This window comes from Crocuta crocuta, unplaced genomic scaffold, assembly GCF_008692635.1.
Source record: "Crocuta crocuta isolate KB4526 unplaced genomic scaffold, BGI_CrCroc_1.0 scaffold830, whole genome shotgun sequence".
NCBI classification, from domain to species: Eukaryota; Metazoa; Chordata; class Mammalia; order Carnivora; family Hyaenidae; genus Crocuta; species Crocuta crocuta.
Window position 1 is genome coordinate 1,091,707 of NW_027531513.1, and position 23,851 is coordinate 1,115,557.

Consider the following 23,851-nt stretch of genomic DNA (forward strand, 5'->3'; position numbering starts at 1 on the left):
ACTTACTGTTTGAGGGCCTTAGTTTTCTCATCTGATAAGTGGGAATAATAATGATCTTGAAATAAAAACTACTCAAGATTATCGTCAGGTAAAAATAAAATAATGAAAGTGAAAGGCCCTGTGATATAGGAGAATGAAATACATGTTACTAGCCACGTGTAAGAGAACATAAAAGAGCAGTTAATTCTGACAGTGGATGAAAGACCTCATGAAGATTGATCTCTTGAAATTGGCTTGAAGAATAAAAGAGGATTTTGAGGGAGAGCCTGGGTGGCTCAGTGGGTTAAGCGTTAGACTCTTGATTTCGGCTCAGGTCATGATCTCACAGTTTGTGGGACTGAGCTCCGGGTCGGGCTCTGTGCTGACATCATGCAGCCTGTTTGGGATTCTCTCTTCTCTCTCTCTCTTTCTCTGTCAAAATATATAAGTAAACATTAAAAAAAGAAGAGTTTTATAGGTAGAGAAGGAGCAGGGAAGAGCAGGAGGATTTTATTTTATTTTTAAAGAAATCGCCAATTCTTTTTATCAAGCTAAATCATGGACATAATATAAGGCAACAATTCAGAGGGTTTATAAGCTCCTTCCACTCCTTCAAGCCTTTGTTTCAACTGTTATATTTTAAAAAGTTTTTTGCATGTTATTTATTTATTTTGAGAGAGAGAGAAAGAGAGCACAAGCAGGGGAGGGGCAAAGAGGAACAGGCTCTCCACTGTCAGCACAGAGCCCAACGTGAGGTTCCATTTCATGAACTGTAAGATCTTGATTTCATGAACTGAAATCAAGAGCTGGTTGCTTAATGGACTAAGCCACCCAGGTGCCCCCAAATGTTACATTTTTCAAAGAGACGTTTCCTGACCATTTTATTTAAAACTGTAAACTTGGCCTCACTCTTCATCTCTCTTACTGTATTTTATTCTTTCTTAGCACTTATCCACTTGTGACATATTAAAACTTAATTATTCTGTCTGTAGTTTTTCTGTTGTTGTTTGTTTTGTTTTTTGTTTGTGTGTTTTTTAGTAATCTCTACATCCAATGTGGGGCTTGAACTCATGAACCTGAGGTCAAGAGTAGGACAGGGATTTTGATCTGTTCTTATCCTCTCCCCAAAGTGCCTAAACAGTGCCTCATACATTGCAGGGACTCAATGAATATTTATTGAATAAATCAAAAACATAAAACAATCTTGCTTGCTCCACTGCTCCCCAAATCCTATTACTCCTCAAAGACACCTGGTTTTAAAATAAAAACAAACAAACAAACAAATAAAGCAGTTTGTTATTTTGGAAAATTTCAAACATACATACATACAAGCAGAAAGAATGTTACGCTGGACCCCATGAGCCCAGTTTCCACAATTATCAACGTTTGGCCACTCTTGTTTCTCTATCCTGCTGTATTTTGGGAGGTCTGGGGAAATGGCACTGTAGTATTCAAAGGCAAAGCCCAGATATCAAGTTATTTTATATAGAAGTACTCCATGATGCTTCTAACTACAAAGGCATTTTAAATTGTAACCTCTATGCCATTATACCTAACAAAATTAATGATTTCTTATATCATCATTTTATACCCAGTTCATAATCAAAATTTTCTTCACTGTTTCAAAATCATTCTAATAAGGCTCTCAAATATAATCCCCACATTGAATTTGATAGTTTTGTCTCCTAAATTTCATTTATTCTGTAGCTCATTTCTTCCTCCATCCCATCGATTTGTTAGAGAATCTAGGTCAGTCATCTTCTGGAATGTCCCATATTCTGGATTTGATTGATTGCTTCCTTGTGGTGTCCTTTAACTTGGTCTCTGGAGGTAACTACTTTTAGTAGTTTCTGTTTTTAGTTCTTTTCGTGATTACCTTGATATCTCAAAATGAGTGTTTCTCGATTTAGATACCATGTGTGCAAATTTAGCTCGCTTGCCCTGCCTCTCTCCTGCTCTGCCTCTCTTCTTCCAACATGATTTTGTCACGAATCTCTGTTTCTTTCACCTCGTCAATTTCAGACAATATTCTTGAACCTCTATCTACCATTCCGTCAAGTAGAAGAGCATCTCTCATCGAAGAGGTTCATGCTTGGATGGTCTCCTTCATCTGTTCTTTCCTTTAACTTCCTAAACTCTGTTGGCAGCAAATCTAGTTTTAAATTTTTGGGGTAGATAATATTCTTTTCTGTAATCACAATTTTGTCTTCTGTGATTTGTCTATAAGTTTATTCTCAAATTGTAAAAAATAAATGTCCATTTACATTACTGTGGCTTTCCACGTTTAGTTCACTGCAGAGCCAAAAAATACCTTTTGATTTCCTCTTTACATGGTCAGTGTTAGAGCCAGTGTACCAAAGAATGTCCTGCAGTGTCACATTAAAATAGATTTTCCTTTTTTTACATTTCACTGGTTGCAAAAATCATGCCACATTTTAGCTTGCGTTATATTTGGTGCATGCCAAGAATGATATTTGAAACTGTGGTTTGGATTGATCATTCCATCATCAGCCTATGTGTAAGAGACAACATTTTTTTTTTGGACACACTATAGGAAAGTACCTAGTTTTTCCAAATTAATAAATAAAATAACCCCTTGTGAATGGGAAATGGGGTGGAACAGTCAACTCAAACCTCATGATGGAATGTCAAGAATACCATGCCAGAAAGTTTGGACTTTGTAAGTCCTAGGAGGCTCTTGAGGGTTTTTAAGGAGTGCAAGCTACTTGACTTTAAGTCTTCTTGGAAGCAAGTGTTCAGAGAAGGCAACTCCTTCAGGGCACAGAATTTCAAAGTACCGCTAGCACTTTAATAACACTCCCCACATCAGGGAGCTTTGTGGTGAGAGGGCCTCACAGGGCATCCAAAGAACTCACACGTGACCATGAGAGATTCAGCATTTGAACCTCTGAAGCCCATTCTGAATTCTAGGTAAGAAGCCCTGATCAACATCACCATTCTCTAAGACGGTGTAAGAATTATTTCTTTAACCTTTAAAAACCGATGGATATTTGAGTAGATTCCAATTCCAATTTTTTACTGTAACAACTTGCGGTGACAATTATTTTATTTATATCTTTGCATCCCTGCCCAATTTTCGCCTTGGGAGAAATTTATAATTGCAGAACTGCTGGGTAATGCATGTGTAATTCTTTCTTTCTTTTTAAATTATGCTCCTTACCTCTTATAGCAGTTTTAGGACAACAGAAGAATTAAGCAGAAGGGCGCCTGGGTGGCTCAATCAGTTAAATGTCCAACTCTAGATCTTCGCTCAGGTTCTGATCTCGTGGTTGGTGAGTTTGAGCCCCACATTGGACTCTGTGCTGGCAGTGTGGAGCCTGTTTGGGATTCTTGCTCTCCCCGTCTCTCTTCCCCTCCCCAGCTCACTCACTCTCATTCTCTCTCTTTCTCTCTCCTCTCTCTTTCAAAAATAAATAAATAAACATAAAAAAAGAAGAATTAGGCAGAAAATATAGAGAGCTTCCATGTACAACCCTGCCCCACACAGCTTCTTCTATTACTAACATCTTACATCAGTGTGGTACATTTGTGCTTACAAGAGATGAATGAATATTGATATGTGATTACTAACTTAAGTCCTTATTTTATATCAGGTTTCACTTTGTGTATTGTATAGGTCTCTGGGTTTCGACAAATCTGTAATGTCATCATTAACAGTATCATACAGATGAGTTCCACTACTCTAAAGATGCTTTGTGTTCTTCCTATTCATCTCTTTATCCCTCCTCCAAGTGTGTGATCTTTAAGGCTTTTGAGGTTGACAGTCAAATTACAAATGTTTGTACCCAAACACCAGCAGTGTGTGAGGGTTTCTAATTTGGCATATCATCAGTAATACTGGGCATTATTATTTTTGATTTTAGGAAAATCAATATCTCAGTTATATTAGGACAGATACAAATAAGATATCGTTGTGTTATTCTCTGTTACAGTGACAGAGACTTAATACATGATAGCTTAAGCGAAATATGGGATTTATTGCCACATTCACCTGGATGTCAGTCTCAGGGTTGCCTTGATTCAGGAACTCAGTTGATGTCAGAAGGGCAGGTTTGAGGTGGGGTTCTGTTCCTGGGTAAGTGTGGGCAATGCCTTAGGTGTTCTAGAGGCTATTTCCCTGTCTCTAAAATAGCCCTGCCCTACTTAGTTCTCAGGGTTACTGTAAATGTCAAATGGGAGCTGGTATATAAAAGAATCTTAATAATTATCAGATGTTACTGCAAATGTAATTTAGTGTACTATTGACTGACTCAGAAAGGAAATCATATATAATTAATCAGCAAAATATGTTTTAAGTGCTGAATTATTGGGGTGCCTGGGTGGCTTAGTCTGTTGAGCATCCGACTCTTGATTTTGGCTCAGGTCATGATCCCAAGAGCTGTGGGACTGAACCCCATGTTGGGCGCCCAGCTGAGCATGGATCCTGTTTAAGATTCTTTCTGTCTCCCTCTGCCCTTCTCCTCTGCTCATGCTCTCTCTCTAAAATTAAAAAAATAAATAGAAATAATGTTTTACAGTACTGACATTTTATTATACTTACCATCATTATCAGACTTTTTAAGACATTTATTTTGTAAATGGTAGTGAAAGTAATACTTCTAGATGAAAAATTTCCACATTGCAAAAAAAAGTTTTCTCTTTTATGTTTATTTATTTTGAGACACACGGAGAGAAAGAATGCATGAACGAGCATGGGAGAGGGAAAGAGGGAGAAGGAGAGAGAGAATCCCAAACAGGCTCCACACTCAGGGCAGAACCTGATGTGAGGCTCGATCTCCGACTTTAAGATTACTACCTCAGCCAAAATCAAGAGTTGGATCCTTAACCAATTGAGCCACCCACACACCCGTGCCACAAAGTTTTCTAAGTCCCAGTAATTACCATTTTATCAGCACAAGATAATCTCTGAAACTCATGATCTTTAAAGAAGGCTAATTTACAGGTTGCAGTAGATGAGTCTACTGTAAATCATGATGCTTGTCTACTACATAGTAGGAATTCAATGAGCTTTTACTGAATGAATTTTCTTGTAAGTTTTGTCTTTCCTGTAACATCCATATCTAATTGTCAAGATACCTTCATTTTAAGTGATCTGTTTAGTAAAGAGCCCCAACAACACTTACTGCCCATCACTTAAGGGCTTAGCATGCTCCTAAAAGTATTTTAGAAGTGTGACACTGAAACAAGAGAGCTTAGTTGGTACTAACATTCCTGAAGGACTGGAATAACAATCATATCCACATGACCTGCCTTGCCTCAGACAGATGGTAGGTGGCAGCAACAGACCAGAAATTACAGTTCACTTAAACAATTCAGGTTCTGGAAGGGTTCCTTTTAATTTATTATTTCATTAATTTTCTTTCAAAATAAGCAAGTAGACAATAAAAATAAGTAAGATGTAACTAATTTATAGAATGTAATATAGGTTACCTAAACCGTTGTGCTATAATCTCTCATTAGCAAGTTATATTTCAATACTCTAGGCTTCGTTTTATTACCATTCCTGGCTTGTTTCTTCTTACAATTTTTGTTTCTTCTCTTTGTAAGCACTAAAAATTGTAATGTTTCTTTATTGATGGAGGGGGGTGGCATACTTGAACTTTCATTCTGCTTAACTTTGATCTATTCCTATTGTGAACATTGTGAAGATTTTGTCCTCAGGCATTGCATTGGTCATGGTTCAGTTACAGAAAAAAGAATTCATTGTAGACAGTTTAAAGAGAAATGGATTTAACATTGGGTATTAAATGGCTTGTGGAGTTGCTGAGGGGGCTAAAGAAAGTCCCTGGGTCAGTGGTTCTCAGCTTTAGCTTCATACCCCAAGCATCTGGGTTGCTTTTAAGAATATAGATTCTGGAATCCACTGCAGACATATTGAATCAAAACCTTTGGACATGTGTATGTGTATAATTAGTAAGCTCTTCTGGAAATTCTAATGTGCAGACAGGGCTGAAAACCACTTTGAGGCTGAGGTTTCAGGATTGCCTTACTGCGGCCCTGGGCCACCAAGGGAGCTACTGATTCTTCTGCAGTCAGGAAATGTGCTGAATTGAAAGCTGCAGGCTTTTAAAAGTATCTCCCCTGCCACTCCCAGGAAGCTGCCATAGTTAGGGAACTGCCTCATCCGGGGAACTGGGACTCTAGAACCTGCCATACTTGCTATGATATTAACTAGTAAAATGGATGTCTTGCTCCCTGCCTGCCTCCTGATGCCCAAGAAGCTGCAGTCATGTGACAGTGCCACAGAAGAACTAAACTCCTCTAGGACTGTGCTCGTCACAGAACCAGCAGCAGATGGCCTCTCCCTCTCACTCATGCCCTTGCTCTGCATCTAGCATTGTATATCTAATGGCTGATCCCCTAGCATGTAAGGAATCCCAATTGCAAGAATGTCTATTTCTTTAAACATTAACTTTGGGATGTAACTTTAAACTTTCCAGCTCTACAAAACAGGAAAACAACAAGAAAGAGATTGGAATGGATTCTGCGTACCAACTCAGTCATCTACCAAAGGCATCATGAAGTAGATTTCTTTTATTTGTTTTTAATTTTTCAATAATTTTTTTCAAGTGTATTCATTTGTTTTGAGAGAGTGAGAGTTGGGGGGGGGGAAGAGAGAGAGAGAGAATTGCAAGCAGGCTCTGCACTGTCAGTACAGAGCAGAATGAGGGGCCCAAACTCATGAACCTTGAGATCATGACCTGAGCCAAAATCAAGAGTTCATCGGTCAAACAACTGAGCCACCCAGGATCCCAAAACAAATATATTTCAAAGATAGGAGGACCCTCGATGTCACTAGCCCAGATCTGAGGGTAAATGTGATTTTATACCTTTCAGGGAATAAGCACGGACGCATGCATGTGTGTATATGTATGTGTGTGCACTAAGGAGGAATCAGAATGAGTGTCCATAGATAGGCTCCTTGATTCCATAGAAAAAGCTCTTTCTGAGCTAGTGTGTGTCCCTTTGTGATCTTGGTGCTATAGCTCAGACTCAGAGCCTGGGCACACTTGTTCATAACCCGGCTTTACCATTTGTTGCCTCTGTAATGTGTCCAACAGCAGTATTGATGATTAGTTTTTTCTTTATCTAATCTAAACTGTATCCTTTCCTTAGTCAAGACATACAGATGCATATTTCCTGTTTTCCAAAGCACTTGGTGTTAAGCATAATGGTATTTTTCCATATTGTTTCTTCATATCCCACACATTCTCATGCGTTTTATATATTTTCTTCATCTGGAAATGAACTGTGCTCTGTAACACATTCTTTTCATTAGTTGAGGTATTATTATATTTAATTATCTATTTGTGCCTCCTGATACAGGTTAAGACCTGCTTTAGTGCTTTGGAAGTCAACTGTTCAGTTCTCTCTTAGCTTGACTTAGGAATTTACTCAAAATTTAAATCACGTACCCATTTCCTGAAACTAGGGCTCCTGGGTAGTTCAGCTGATTGAGTGTCTGACTATTTTGGCTCGGGGCATGATCTCATGGTTTGTGGGCTTGAGATTCTCCCTCTCCTCTCTCTCTGCCCTTCCCCAGCTTACATGTGTGCACTCTGTGTATACCCTCTCTCTCTCTCAAAATAAATAAATGAACATAAAAAAATTTAAATAAGTAATTTTGTTATTCACTACAGTGAGAAATTATTTTGAAATGTTACTATGAAAATATTTAACAGGATGTTAAAATGGACTTTTGAAAATAAATTTTTAATTTTAGAACAGTTTTAGATTTATAAAACTATTATTAGAATAGTACAGAGGGTTCTCCTATAGCCTACACCCGGTTTCTCTTATTATTAATATCTTACATTAGGATGGTACATTTGTCACAATTAATGAGCTAATTACTGATACCTTACTATTTCACTAAAGTCCACACTTTATTCGGATGTCTTTCGTTTTTACTGAAAATTTTTTCTGTTCCAGAATCCCATTCAGAATACACATTACCTTTAACCATCATGTCGCCTTAGGATCCTCTTGGTCATTTCTCAGGCTTTCATTGCTTTTCATGATCTTAACAGTTTTGAAGATTATTGATCACATATTTTGTAGAATGAAAATGGACTCTTAAATTTTAAATTTTATTTTAAAACTTTACCTAAGAATTTGAAACACACACAAAACTAGAGAACAGTATAATGAAACCCCATGTATCCATGACTTACCTGCAATAACTATCACCAGTTTACTTAGTTTATTCTCTCAACTGTCCAACCCCCAATCCTGGAGGATTTTAAAGCAAGTCCTAAATATCATTACATAGCACCCTTTATATATTTCAGAATATACCTCTAGTTGGTTAGGCCCTTAAAAAATACACCACAATGTCATCATTACATATAACAAAGATAATCCTGTAATATTTAATAGTCACCCTGTGTTTGGATTTCCCCAATGGTCTCAAAAATGTTTTGTTGAACTTATAATTTCAAATCACGATCCTAACAGGATTTATGTATTGAATTATGTTGATTTGAAAAATGGGACTTTGGTCTCAGTTTTAGCTGAGACCTGAGACTGAAAACAAAACACTAGCTATACCCACATTTCAAGATGAGGTACTGGACTACCACGTTGTGCAAAAGGGGTGTTTAAAAATTGGCTTTAAGATCCTTAGCCCCACAACCACTCAGGCTCCAGACAGGATTTCTTTTTTTTTTTTTTTAATTTTTTAATGTTTTATTTATTTCTGACACACACACACACACACACCCGCACACACACACACACACACACACACACACACACACACACAGCTTGAGCAGGGGAGGGTCAGAGAGAGAGGGAGATACAGAACCTGAAACAGGCTCCAGGCTCTGAGCTGGCAGTCAGCACAGAGCCCAAAGCGGGGCTCGAACCCACGCACTGTGAGATCATGACCTGAGCTGAAGTCGGATGCTTAACTGACTGAGCCACCCAAGCGCCCCTCCACGCAGGATTTCTTCCAGGAAAGTTACCGGAGAGCTGTGTTTTTCTCTCTTCTCCCAGCTCCCACCATGGGAGAGAGAAACCAGGTGTTTTCCCTTCACCACCTGCCTACTGAGAGGGTTTTTAAAAGAATCCCTTCTTCTGAGAACTTGGCATTTAGTCACTGGAGCTAGAAGGGACTGGCATTTGACCCATAACTGCAGAAAGTAAAGAGGAAAGGCTGTGGCTGGAAATATATGAATGATGCCTGCCAAAAGAGCAGAGATGGTCAAATTCAGAGCAAACTGCACCTTGTATCAGTGGTAGGGCAGAGGTATGAGTCCCCACAACTAGATATGATGGAAAGGAGGAATCTGGTCCTGTGTTCATTTTAAAAGGGATCCCACCCACTTAGCCTTCTTGCTGGAGGCTAGTCTCAGCAGAAAGGGGTTGGAGATATAGTATTCAATACAGAAGTTGGGATGGGGATGTGTGCCCACAGGCAAAGTATAGGCATTGTTTATCAAGACAGCAAAGGGCAGGAATTCCTGGTGGGGAAAAGCTCTGAGTTCACCCAGAAAGTTTCCTTCAAAAGAACTAATCAGTTTTGAATATCTACCAATCCTGGAGAGCCCAAATTGAATTCCAAAAGTGCAAGTTCTTTCCAATTCTCATCTAGACAGAGAGAAACTAAGGTAAGGAGAGGAATCAGCTATGCTCGCTCCCCTCCCTGGCCTAAGCAGTACCAAGCTAGGAGAGGGAAATGACTTTAATGGTAAATGTACTTCTGAGCTTTGAATATCAAATTGGACGATGATAAAGAAAGATTGGTTCAAACATGGGACAGAATTTCCTTCTGAGAAGAAATATGCTTTCCTGATAAAATGCTTAAGCAATTTGCAGATAAATTTTAATGAGATTACAGCCTCTTCTCGGAAACTAGCTTCTTCATGTGACTAACAGTCTACTGGTTAACGATCTTGAATCCAGTTTAGTAATAATTAGCTAACCATTTCTTTTTCTGTAAAGTATTCCTTGCATGAGGGAATCATGGAATTGGTTTGTTCAGGCCTCTTCAACTGTGGAAGTTAACAGTTTGTATTCTGTTGACTCCTCTTCTTTTAAAATGATGATTATAAAACTATTTCAGTGGTAGAAATATGTTGACGGACAACGTAATTTTGGTTGTGCCTGAAATTAATTATACCTTAATATCAAATTTCTAAGAAATCACTCTGGGAGTCACTCTCAACTGACCCTTCGTGGTGATGATTTAGAGATTTATAGGCTGGCCCTCCTCAGTTCAAACATCGTTTCGGTACAGAGACTATATTGTCTGTTCCTATTTCACAAGTTCTGTGGCCTGGTCATTGAAAAAAATTTTTTTAATGTTTATTTATTTTTGAGAGAGAGAGAGAGCCCCAAAGGGGCAGAGAAAGAGGGAGACATGGAATCCAAAGCAGGCTCCAGGCTCTGAGCTGTGAGCACATAGCCTAAGGTGGGGCTCCAGCTCACAGACCTGCAGAGATCATGACCTGAGCTGAAGTCGGATGCTTAACGACTAAGCCACTTAGATACTTGGGGCCTGGTCATTTTTTACACTTAGATGATATAGGTAGGATTTTCCTTTTCTATATATTACCTTAAACACGATCCTACATCACACACAAATGGTCTTAAAATGTTCCAGAAATGGAATGATTTCACTAGGTTTTAATTTCAACCAGCAGTAACACAAACTTAGTTGCTTGAAGACTATTGCTCAGGTTACCAAATGAAAACTTTTCTTCTAATTGAGTCATGTATTGTATGTGAAGTGCCTGCTTACATTTTGTTTGTATCAGGAACCAAACAGTCGTACACTCATGTAGTGTTGGTCGTGGTATATTTAAATTGGTATGGCCTGGGGCGCCTGGGTGGCTCAGCGGTTAAGCGTCCGACTTCAGTTTAGGTCATGATCTCACGGTTAGTGGGTTCGAGCCCCGCTAGCTGACAGCTAGCTCAGAGCCTGGAGACTGCTTTAGATTCTGTATCTCCCTTTCTCTCTGACCCTTCCCTGCTCACGCTGTCTCTCTATCTCGCAGAAATAAATAAAACATTAAAAGATAAAATAAATAAATTGGTGTAGCCCTTGAAAAACCATTTGGCAATATGTATCAAGAACAATACACATTTATACAATTTAGGCATTCAAACTTCTAAATAATTTAAAAATATGGGAAGAAAGCTATGTGCACAAATATTTCCCTAACAATATTTCTTATGGTAATGGAAAATTAGAAGCAATCTGAGTGTGTAATAGAGACTTAGGTAAATTTATGGTTATACCCACTTAACAGAGTATCAAGAAATTAGTAAAATATTCATTGGAAGACTATAATATGGAAAAAGAAAAAATAAAGGTTGAATTTGTATGATTTTAACTGCCTAGAATATATGTGTCAGAGAACATACAAATGATAAAGGTTGTGTGAGGGCTATAGATGATTTTGTCCTGTTTAAAAAAATTTCTCTATGCAAAGATGTTTCTATCATTTAAAATTAGCTTAATTATTAGTGATATTTGCCTAAAAATTTTAAAGTCTTAGAATCACATATTATTGGCAATCCATGCTGAAACAGTACATAAAAATGTCTTGTCTGCTAATGTTCTGTAGTTGGCGGACGCAGTAAACTTTTTAGCTAGCAAATGTCAATTGTTGCTGTAGTGTTTCTAAAATTACAATAAAGCTATGTAATAATTGGCAGGGGCACTCTTGGTTAAATGTCGGGAAAAGTCCAAGATTAAGAAAAAGAAAATGTCAAGCTTATCAGTGACAGGATTAGTGGTAGTGACGGGATTGCAACCAAATTTGAGCTTTACTTCTTGGAAAGCACAGTGCTAGTGGAGAAGACACTAAATAATTAGGATGAAGTCTGGTAAGCACTTGCACAGGCAACTAAAAGGAATAGGGGGAGATTTTGGAAATAGGAAGAAGTATTCTAGATAAAGTAGATCCAAGAGCAAAGCTTTAAAAACAATTTTAAAAAAAAGTTTATTTATTTATTTTGAGAGAGGGACAGATGAGCAGGGGAGGGGCAGAGAGAGAGTGAGAGAGAATCCCAAGCAGGCTCCACACTATCAGTGTGGAGCCCTATGTGGGGGCTCGAACTCAGCGAACTATGAGATGATGACCTGAGCTGAAACCAAGAGTCCCATGCTCAACCAACTGCGCCACTAGGCTGCCCCTAAATATAATTTTTTAAGGTCAAGTTATGTTCAGAGAGCAGAATAATCCAAAGCGCCTTGACCGTAGGTTACCTATAAACTACAGAATAATTTGTGGATGGAGATAAGCAGGTAATAAGAGGTTAGTGAAAGCTGAAGACCTTCAGTTTTTAAAAAAATTATTCTTAGTGCATTTTATTAGAATGCAAGGTAGAAGCTCTATTATAGAGGCCTCATTGAAAAGAATGATGTAGGATCTATGTTGATTCTAGAGCTGGCATGGAATAAACAGGGGAGGAGAGGAAGACATAAATTGTGAGGTCTCTGTAATAAACCAGGATCTTCATTATAAAATTACCTGGATTAGCACTTCCAGAATACATTTTACGTTAAAATGTTTTAACCAAATTCTAACCGATTTTAGATGACTTTTGGTGTTCCCTACTAGAATTGGCACATAATATTGAATCAGACTGCAGAGGATTATTTTAACTCTGTGGCCAGATGCAGAGAAATATGTAAAGGTATTGAAGCCAACAAATATGTTCAGAAATGCAAATTCTCAAAGTAAAAAGATTTGGAATTCTAGAAGGCAGCAGATTATCAATAGCTGTATCCAGATTCTTTGGAGTGGTGGGTTGCTTTAAATTAAGGCTTCATAACAAGCTCACCATGCAGTGCATTCTCTAAGTACAAACTGCTTTAACCTTGTAGGCAATTGGGATGTTGTTCAACAATAAAACCATTAAAAAGCTATGTGAGTGAAACGCAGGCAAAGCGATCCCCCCCGCTCCCCCTCCCAGTTTCCATTAGCATAGAAGAGGTTCGATTTTTAAAGTTTCTTATCCCAGAAAATATTACAATCCACTTAGAATATGGATTCAGGCCCCAAACCATTCTGACTCAACAGAATGGTTGAGGTAAAAGTGTGCAGACTAACTAACAATTGGCTCAAAATCGCCAAATAGACTTGGCAGTCGCCCAAACATTTAATAAGAATTAACTCACTAACCAAGTGCCCTCAATCAACAAGCTGGCAGATCTTTCATTTCAAAAGCAATCACGTTTGGTTACCAAGCTATTGACATCTGGGCACAGCATCCGGCTTTTGTTTACTAACACTGAGAAATGAGCCCGGAGGTTAATTTAATCTCAGGGAGCGGAGAACCGGCGAGGAAGGCAGTCAGGTTCCAGAAGGGAGGGGAGGGCAAACAGGGAGGCCTCGGTGCCAGGGGCCGAGCGGCCTTCCCGTCCGGCGTCCTTAGCTGCCCCCGATCCCAGGACCCGCAGTCTCATTTGCCACCTTCCGACGCGTGACCCGGCGCGCTCGCGTCCCGGGCCGGTGACAGGAGCGGGGTACGCCGAGAGGTCCCATGTGCCCCCTCCCTCTGCTGGCCGCCGCAGTCGCCGCGTCCCGAACCCCACTCCGGCTCCTCGGCAGAACACTCGCCGCCATGTCTGCCGCCAGGCCACTCAAATCTGTGGACTACGAGGTGTTCGGGAGAGTGCAGGGTAGGGGACCGCCCCCACTTCCCCACGACAGTGGGAGATCAAAGGGGTGTTGTGGGAGGGAGGGGAGAAAGCTAAGAAGATTGCCATCCATCTTAAGGACCCCTCCCCCCACCCCCCGGTCCCCGCTGTGGTCGGGACTTCCGCTCGGCCATGACACAGCAGCCACGGGTGGGAAGGAAGCCATACGCGCATGCGCAGAAGAGCTGGGGTGGCGGGGGGCGATCAGGGAGCGTTGTGGGTATGAAGATGAGGTGGTTAAGGGAGGTAGAAAGGGGTCCGCTGGGCTTCCTGAGCTGGCAGAGTGGGGAGGTGCGGGGCTAGGGGGCAGGCGTAGCGGGAAAGAAAAAAGGTAGGTAGGAAACCAAGAGAGGACCATTGGACTAGTGGTCTCTGTTTCATACAAGTGAAATTATTGGGCTTGACTTGAATTTCAGAAAGGACCCCTGATGTTTGAGGATTCGCTTTGCCAGATTACGCTTCTTTGTAGCTTTTAAGAGTTACCTAATTTTTCTTTCATCATAAATTTAAATAGTTGCAAAGGATGTAATATCTGGCTGATTTTTCCTATTGTTCAAATAAGATGTTAAATCACTCTGGAATTTGTCCAATGGAATATAAGGATGGTAGTGTTTTAATATTATTGACCATCATTCATTTAAAGTTTTTTAACGTTTGGGAAATTTTACATCATATCTTTTCCTCTTTGAGTTTGATTTCCGTTCCACTTCCCCCACAGAATTTTATCCCATTGTTATGTTTGACAGTTTCTTCTTGATCACCCTATCTAGCTTTTTTGCAATATGTATGTACAGTATGTATGTGTATATATACACATATACATTTAAATATATTTTCTTAATTTCCTTTGACCATAAAGCTCTATATATTTTTTCTTCTGACTTGAGTTGCTATTGTGATTACTGATAGAATATAGTTAATGAAAAAATAAAACTACACTTAAAAACATGATAAACGTTATTCAATTTAAAAGGAAAATTTGTATGGGGGATTTATTTCTTAAGGAGATAGCTGGAGGTGTTTATGGAAACTTGATTAAAGAAACTGTACTCTATTTTGGTCCTCTAGAGGTTTTTAGTTTTGGGGTGATGTAAGGATAAAATTAAAGATGGGCACTTAACTTTCAAAGATGGTTGTGCAAAGGGCTGTAGGAAATGAGAACCACCTCAGACACAGGTGCTTTCTCAGTCCAGCCTGAGGAATGAATACATGTGGATGTTGAAGATTTGGAAACTGATTTTCTTAAAATTATCCAAGGTGCTGTACCTACAGAAGTCTTTGGGTACACTCAGGGATCTGGTATTCTGGATTGGAAACTGCCAGAATAAGTCATTTTAAACACAGGACATAAAATATGAAGATATTTTACGACAAAATATTTGGTCTTTTGGACAGAAATGGCACTAGTTAAGGGAGTGTGTGTGTGTGCGTGCATGTGCACAAATGCACTGGTGTGACATTTAAGGGTATGTTCCATGTGCTGAATGTCTTACTATTGTTAACTTAATCCTCATCACAATTTTATGAGAAATATGTCTTGTTCCTGTTTTCACAATGAGAAAACAGATACAGAGAGATTCACTAACTTGGACAAGTCCTTAGTTGATAAATGGGATTTGATTCTGCATTTCTCAAATTTTAAGACCTGCATGTTTCCATTATGCAGTGTTTTGTGTTAATTCACAATGTATTTCTTTTGATTTTAACAACATACTTGTACTTTTGTGTATATGGTGGTTATCTGGTATATAACAATCAATTATATATGATGTATAAAGATCAACTGTACATGAACAGTGAGGTTTAAAAAATCATCTTTAGGACCAACTCCTATAGTTTGCAGTATGTAAAATGGAAGAGTACATGCATACTGTTAGTTGATCAAGGCATAGTATATGCAACAAATTCACAGTCAGAAATTTGCACACGTATACACTGACATTTGCTGAGACCTTAGGCTGTGCGAAGTCCTGTACTTGCTATATGTTATATATATTGCCTCATTTAATATGTTATATATATGTTATATATATTGCCTCATTTAATCCTCAACCCTGTGATGTCAACATTTTCCTCATATAACAGGTAGAAAAATTGAGGCATAAAGAAGTAACTTTCCCAGATTACACAGTGGGTTAAGTGGTAGTGCTGGGATTTGTACCTTGAAAATCTGAGACCAGAGCCCATGCTTTTAATCACTATAACCTATTGAGTCTTCTTTCAATTCCTTTTCCACCTTTATTTTGCCTTCTTCCTAACTTATGCACCAAATACATATGTACATTGATATAGGACATTTAGACTCAGCCATTTGGATCATTCTGGATGACCCTGAGGACGTTTTTCTGGTACTTTTGGCTTCATGGAGTTTATGACAGAAAATATTTTCCAACCAAAATCCAAGTTTGTTATATTTCTGTTTAGATTGTTTCAATTTAAGAGGCAGGTGGGTGGCTCAGTCGGTTAAGTGTCAACTCTTGATTTTGGCGCTGGTCATGATCTTGTGGTTCATGGGTTTGAGCCCTGCATCGGGCTGCACGCAGTCATCACCTATAATTCTCTCTCTCCCACTTTCTCTGCTCCTCCCCCATGCTATCTCTTTTTTAAAATAAATAAATAATAAAAAAAAGAATGTTTCAATTTAACATATCCTTGGTGACAAAAGGCAGTGGAAACATTCTACAGGTCAAATGCGTTCTGCCTTATTCTCCAATACAGTGTAATTTATAAACAGATTGTATTCCAAGAGTTAGTTTATAACTTGGTTGTTTGAAATTCAGGAAAATACACTTATAGAAATAATATTACCAATAGTGGATTCACTTCTCAGCCTTAAGGTGTTGTTGCTTTCCATTGCTGCTTCTCTTCCTGTATCTTTTTAAAAAATAAATCTTTTGTTTCAGAATAGTTTCAAATTTATAGAGAAGTTGGAAGATACAAGAGGGATTCAGTATCTTTCTCCCTTCCTTCCATCCTAAAATGTTTATTTATTTTTAATTTTAAGTTTTAAATTTTTATTTATTTAATTTTTAATTTGCATCCAAGTTAGTTAGCATATAGTGCAATAATAATTTCAGAAGTAGATTCCAGTGATCCATCCCCTACATATAACACCCAGTGCTCATCCCAACAAGTGTCCTCCCTAATGCCACTTACCCATTTAGCCCATCCCCCCACCCTCAACCCCTACAGCAACCCTTAGCTTGTCCTCTGTATTTAAGAGTCTCCTATGTTTTGGGGGCGCCTGGGTGGCTCAGTCCGTTGAGTGTCTGACTTTGCCTGAGGTCATGATCTTGCATCCCGTGAGTTTGAGCCCTGCATCGGGCTCTGTGCTGACAGCTTGGAGCCTGGAGCCTGCTTCAGATTCTGTGTCTCCTCTCTCTGCCCTGCCTCGCCCCTACTCATGCTCTGTCTCTCTCCATCTCTCAAAAATGAATAAACGGAAAAAAAAATTTTTCTAAGTCTTTTATATTTTGTTGCCCTCCCTGGTTTTATATTATTTTTGCTTCCCTTCCCTTATATTCATCTGTTTTGAGTTTTAAATTCCTCGTATGAGTGACGTCATATGGTATTTGTCTTTCTCTGACTAATTTTGTTAGCTCCATCCATGCAGTTGCAAATGGCAAGATTTCATTCTTTTTGATTGCCAAGTAATACTCCATTACATGTATATGTGTGTGTGTGTGTGTATATATATATGTGTGTGTATGCCCACATATATATATATACCACATCTTCTTTATATATATATATACCACATATATATATATATATGCCCACATATATATATATATATATATATGCCCACNTCAAAGCTAAGGATTAAAAATGCAAAAACAAGTCCTCAGATCTAATTAAGGGAGCCCTACTACATACAGGCTCATTAATACCAGTGGTACTTCTTGACTCCAGGAAGCTGGAAGACATCCTAATAACCCCACTCAAAACTTTTACCTTAAGTAGCCTTTTTTCAGTTTCCAACTCATGAATAAAAATAATACGTTGTTAATTCTACTTCAAAAAACTTCTTGCAACTTGTTTTATTTACAATGCCAACTTGTTTTTCTTTTAATTTTTTTTCACAGATAGTTTATTGTCAAGTTGGTTTCCATATAACACCNCAATTGACATTTAGGCTCTTTCCATACTTTGGCTATTGTCGATAGTGCTGCTATAAACCTTTGAAACATCACACCTGTATCCTTGGATAAATACCTAGTAGTGTAATTGCTGGGTGGTAGGGTAGTTCTATTTTTAATTTTTTGAGGAACCTCCATACTGTTTTCCAGAGTGGCTGCACCAGTTTGCATTCCCACCAGCAGTGCGAAAGAGATCCTCTTTCTCTGCATCCTTGCCAACATCTGTTGTTGCCTGAGTTGTTAATGTTAGCCATTCTGACAGGTGTGAGGTGGTATCTCACAGTGATTTTGATTTGTATTTTCCCTGATGATGCCTCATGTTGAGGATTTTTTCATGTGTCTGTTTGCCATCTGGATGTCTTCATTGAAGACATGTCTATTCATGTCTTTTGCCCATTTCTTCACTGGATTATTTGTTTTTTGGGTGTTGAGTTTGATAAGTTCTTTATAGATTTTGTATACTAACCCTTTATCTGCTATGTTACTTGCAAATATCTTCTTCCATTCCATTGGTTGCCTTTTAGTTTTCCCCATTGTTTCCCTTGCTGAGCATAAGGTTTTTATTTTGATGAGGTCCCAATAGTCCATTTTTGCTTTTGTTTCCCTGGCCTCTACAGATGTGTTGAGTAAGAAGTTGCTGCAACTGAGGTCAAAGAGGTTTTTGCCTGCTTTCTCTTCTAGGATTTTGATGGTTTCCTGTCTTAAGTTTAGATCTTTGATCCATTTTGAGTTTTTTTTGTGTGTATGATGTAAGAAAGTGGTCCAGGTTCATTTTTCTGCATGCTGCTGTCCAGTTTTTCCAGCACCATTTGCTGAAGAGACTGTCTTCATTCCATTGGCTATTCTTTTCTGCTTTACCAAAGATTAGTGGGGCATATATTTGTGGGTCTCCTTCTGGGTTCTGTTTTCTGTTCCATTGATCTGAGTGTCTGTTTTTGTGCCAGTACCATACTCTTGATGATTACAGCTTTGTTGTTTTTTTTTTTAATGTTTTATTTATTTCTGAGAGAGAGACAGCATGAGTAGGGGAGGGTCAGAGAGAGAGGGAGATGCAAATCTGAAACAGGCTCCCGGCTCTGAGCTAGCTGTCAGCACAGAGCCTGACGCGGGGCTTGAACCCACGAAACATGAGATCATGACCTGAGCCAAAGTCGGATGTCCAACCGACTGAGCCACCCAGGCACCCCTACAGCTTTGTAATACATCTTTATGTCTGGGATTGTGATGCCTTCAGCTTTGGTTTTCTTTTTCAGGATTTCTTTGGCAATTCGGGGTCTTTTCTGGTTCCATACAAATTTTGGGATTGTTTGTTCTAGCTCTGTTAAGAATTCTGGTGTTATTTTGATAGGGATTGCACTGAATATGTAGATTGCTTTGGTAGTATATGCCAAGTTCTGTGGTTCCAATTGTACAGATTGTTGTGTTAATCCTCAGGTCAGTTTTCTAGGTGTGCAAGATGGTTTGGTGATGATCTAGTTGCTTTTCAGGGATGAGTGAGGCAAAAAATACTTCCATTGCTCCGCCATCTTGGCCCCTCAAATGTTTGTTTATTTTTGAGAGAGAGAGAGAGCGAGAGAGAGAGAGAGAGAGAGAGAGAGCATGTGTGGAGAAGGGCAGAGAGAGAGGGAGACAGAGGATCTGAAGCTGCTGACAGCAGCGAGCATGATGTGGGGCCCAAACTAATGAATTGTGGGATCATGTCCTGAGCCCAAGGTGAGGCTTAACTGACTGAGACACCAGGTGTCCCTGTTTCTTTAATTAACATCTTATAGTAGTATGGTACATTGGTCACAAGTGGTGAGCCAATATTGATACATATTATTAAGTAAAGTCTGTATTTTCTTCAGAATTCTAAAGTTTTTATCTAAAGTCCTCTTTCTGTTCCAGGATTCTTTCAGGAGGACATCACTTTACATTTAGTTATCTTGTCTCCATTGATTTCTTTAAGCTTTGACAGTTTTATAGATTTGCCTTATTTTCAGTGATTTTGGTGGTCTTGAGGCGTACTTTGAGGTTAGGTACTTTGTAGCAAGCTCCCTGGTATGATTTGTCTGGTATTCTTGTCATAATAAGACTGGGGTTATGGATTATTGGAAGACCAAGGAGGCCAAGTGCCATTCTCATCATACCATATTGAGGGTGCATACTGTCTATTATGTATCTCAGCCTTGATCACCTGGCTGAGATAGTGTTCGTCAGGTTTCTCCACTGTTAAGCTACTTTCTCCCCACCTTTCTGTCCTGTACTTTTTAATCTCCATGTTCTCAAGAAGCTCCCTGTTTCTCTCCACCAACTTCTATTGCACTGGGGGCTTTGAAAGAAGGGATAGGGGAGCATGGGACTAACCTGTGACTTTAGAGCATTTGTAACAATGTTATGGCTTAAAGTGTTCCTATCAATCTTTAATTACAGTTATATCTGAAACTAACATAATCTGAAAATGGAAGGAAAATTGATTATGCTGTGTATAGATGCTTTACCAGCCCTCTGGTGAATACTAATGACAGTTGTAGAAATGGATTGTGGCAATCTGTTGGTTTACTTGTGCTTTAGAAGTTCGACAGTTTATTTTTGACAATATTAACTCAGAGTTAGAATAGGAGTAGTTTAAGAACTATAGGAATACGTAATTTTCTTGAAGATTGCTTAATGTAAAAATCAGGATGAGTTATGACATACTTTGCCAGACACCACATGATTTGGAATTGCACATTTTTTCCTTAAGTAGACAGGAAAAGGTTGTGTCTTGGAGGTTGGAAACTTGAGTCCCTAAAGTCAAGAGACGTAAATATGGTTAAGTCTAATTCCCTTGCTCATTTTTCTTCCTATAGCATTTCATTTATAGTCCCGTTCTACTTCTTGTTTTTACTTCTCATTAATCCATTCTGCTCCCAACTACAGTTATTTGTGTTATGCATATCTGTGTCTCTCACTAGACAAAAAGGATAGTATTTTCAAGGTTAAGCTGGTGGCTTGTTTTTATAGCCCCTATGGCTATGATCTTGGCTGGGACTTCAAAAGTGTCTTCAATTAAATTGAAGTGCTTGGGGATAGTTGGATTGGAGAAGAAACAGTGGTGTGACTGCTATTTCAACAATGTGAAAGATGCCATGGCTGGAGTATGGCTCCAGGGGACAGACCCTGGATGGAAGGGGAAAGGTTAAAGGGAGGCCTTTCTGAAAAATAAAGATGTTTAACATCAGTAAGGGCTGCTTTCAGCTGACAGCAGTCAGATCCCAGGATGAAGGGGTACGTTATAATATGAAAATTGGATTTCACATGAAAGGATGCTGATGCTTAAAATTTATCGTTTCTTTAAATAGCAATGTCTCTTTATGAACTTAAAGTGAGATTTGCTTTGCAAATGTTCACCTCAGAGTTTCTTACTGACACATCTTTCCACTGTCATCGCAGCCAATTGAGCCTCAACTCAGCAGCATATTGTGTTTGGAGTCTTTCATAACCCAAGGGGCTGATGTCTGTCCCAATTTCCAGAGCAGCGTGTCTGTAAAAAGACAAAAACGAAAAACAAAAAACCAACAACCTCCATGTGTCATATCAGCTTCCCTTCTCTTTAACGAGCGAAGTGGAAGTGGTGCAGAGAGGCCATGAGAGCCCGTAGAAGTGCCTCTTCCAACATAGGCCCTTTCCCACGAGCACTATGTTCCAGCTAGTGCTGATGAACTGCAGAAAATCTATCTCCACATTGGCTGCTGCTTCTCTGTGGACCTCCCTCTGTTGCACAGCGTGCTTCAAACCAGGGATCAGGACTCTCAGAAAGATTCTGAGGAAATTCCAAGTGGATTATGGAAGTCTGAAGTGGTTAATTCTTGCATGGTTCGCTGCTTCACAAAGTTAATAGGTTGGAGGTCTTGCCACCTCTTGATGCACATTCCTTGTAAGCCTTTAAAAGGAGGGCTGTGGTTAAGGGGCCCAATGAATAACACCCCTCTTTGTTATGTGAGTTATTGATAAGTAAGACAGAGAGCAAAGCAGAGTTTTGGGAATGTGGTGGAAATCTTTAGCTAAGTGGACTTTATAATAATCTCTCCTACAGAATTAAACACACTCACCCAGGCACATGCAGGGCTCCCCTGACAAGCAGAGCAGAAGAGATGATCCCCAAGGGTAATGCACTCTCCGGAAAAGTAAGAAGAGAAAGCACTCAGGCAATGCTTATTTCTCCTTCCAAACTTAGCACTTAGGTAAGTCACTGCATGTCCCTGAGTAGGGACAGAATGGCTAGGAGTGTCACACTAACAGATACTCCTTCTCAGAGAAGGAGCTGTCAGGGGGGTGAAGAAGTTTTCTCCTCTAGAAATAGGTCATCAAATCTAGAGAGAGCTCAACCATTTAGTTCTGCCTGCAGCATGTCAAGATGATGTGTTCCCCAGAGTGTTTTACTGTGGAGTAATAGGAAGAGTCAGGGATGTTGTATGGTGACCAGAGTTGGAGAATGACTTCCCTTGTTCTACGGATAGAGGCAGATTAAGATATAATTCACATAAATTAACTATATAATTAATAAATTAAGATATAATTCACTAAATTAATCCTTTTAAAGTGTTCATAGCATACTAAATATACAGTGATTTTTCCAATAGTTGAATGTTTTTGCACCCATCACCACTATCTAGTTCCAGAATATTTCCACTACCCCCAAACAATCCCTCCCTCACATTTCCCTTTATCAGTAGTTCCCTATTCGCCACCTCCCCCTTCCCTCAGCCGGTGGGTCAGAGTCCAGGCCACTATGATGTCCTTGGCCCCTCCCTCATGATTTCAAGAAGACTGCTATAGCTCCATCATGATATATACTCTGCAGTCAGGAAGAGAGAGACTGGCTCTAAGGGAAAACCCCTGGCTGAGCCAATCCTGTTGATGAGCTTTCCTGAAACTCTCAACTAGAAACATGGCTTACCCCCCACTCCTCTTATGAGGAAGATGGGAAATACAGAAAGGCATGTTGCTGCCCCAAGTAAAATCTACCCAAATAGAAAGGTAGAAGCGGAAGATGGATTTTATGTGGGCAGCTAGCAGTGTCTGCCACAGATGTTCATATATTAAATAAATTTAACCAAGTAATTATTACATTCTGTATTCTTTCCCAAGTGGAGACACAGAAGGACGTATTACAGAATCTTTGATCTCCATGGTCTCAACCTCAAAACATTAGATCAGAAACCAAGACAGGCTAAATTTCTGTCAAGTACACACTGAATCTTTCATACATGATTTATTTCAGTCTTATGTTTTTTTGTCCATCTGTCATTGCCTAAAGTAATGGGCAACATTTCCATTTTTTGTTTTTTGTTTAAATTTTTTAATGTTTTATTTATTTCTGAGAGAGAGAGAGAGACAGACAGACAGACAGCGTGAGCAGGGGAGTGTCAGAAAGAGAGGGAGATATAGAATCTGAAGCAAGCTCTAGGCTGTGAGCTGGCTGTCAGCACAGAGCCTGACGCGGGGCTCAAACCCACAAACCGTGAGATCATGACCTGAGCCCAAGTCGGACACTTAACTGACTGAGCCACCCAAGCGCCCCAATATTTCCATTTTTGACCCAGTTTGTGAAGCAGAATGAACTTAGTCTCTTACACTTCAGTGGCAATTCTTTAGTTTTAGTGTTTTAGGATTTATTCAATAAGTATGTGTGTGCCCTTATCACTCACAGTTAAAAATACCACCACCAGTGGTGTGCCTGGGTGGCTCAGTCAGTTAAGCGTCTGACTTTGGATCATGTCATGATTTCACAGTTTATGAGTTCGAGCCCCACATCGGCTCTGTGCTGACAGCTTGCAGCCTGGAGACTGCTTCTGATTCTGTGTCTCCCTATCTCTCTGCACCTCCCACACTTGCTTTGTGTCTCTTTCTCTCAAAAATAAATAAAAACCAGATCCTGCTTCAGTCTCCCATCTTGAATCCCCTAAGTTCTCTAAGATGACCGATTTTTTCTTTACTTTTCTTGTAGTTATGTCTTTATTAATAAATAACATGCTGATGCTAAAATCTCTGTTTTTTTTTTTTTTTTTTCAACCTTGGCATTTTTTTGTTCTTT

The 23,851-nt window shown here is 39.3% G+C and overlaps 1 protein-coding gene across 1 annotated transcript in view; it reads left to right on the plus strand.

The window, feature by feature from the left end:
* The first annotated feature begins 13,293 nt into the window (after positions 1 to 13,293).
* ACYP2 (acylphosphatase 2) overlaps positions 13,294 to 23,851 on the plus strand; it is a 158,249-nt gene continuing 147,691 nt past the window's right edge. Inside the window, exon 1 of the mRNA XM_077772345.1 lies at positions 13,294 to 13,636. Coding sequence (XP_077628471.1) covers positions 13,498 to 13,636 — 139 coding nt within the window. The 5' untranslated portion in view covers positions 13,294 to 13,497. The remainder of the gene's footprint in view (positions 13,637 to 23,851) is intronic.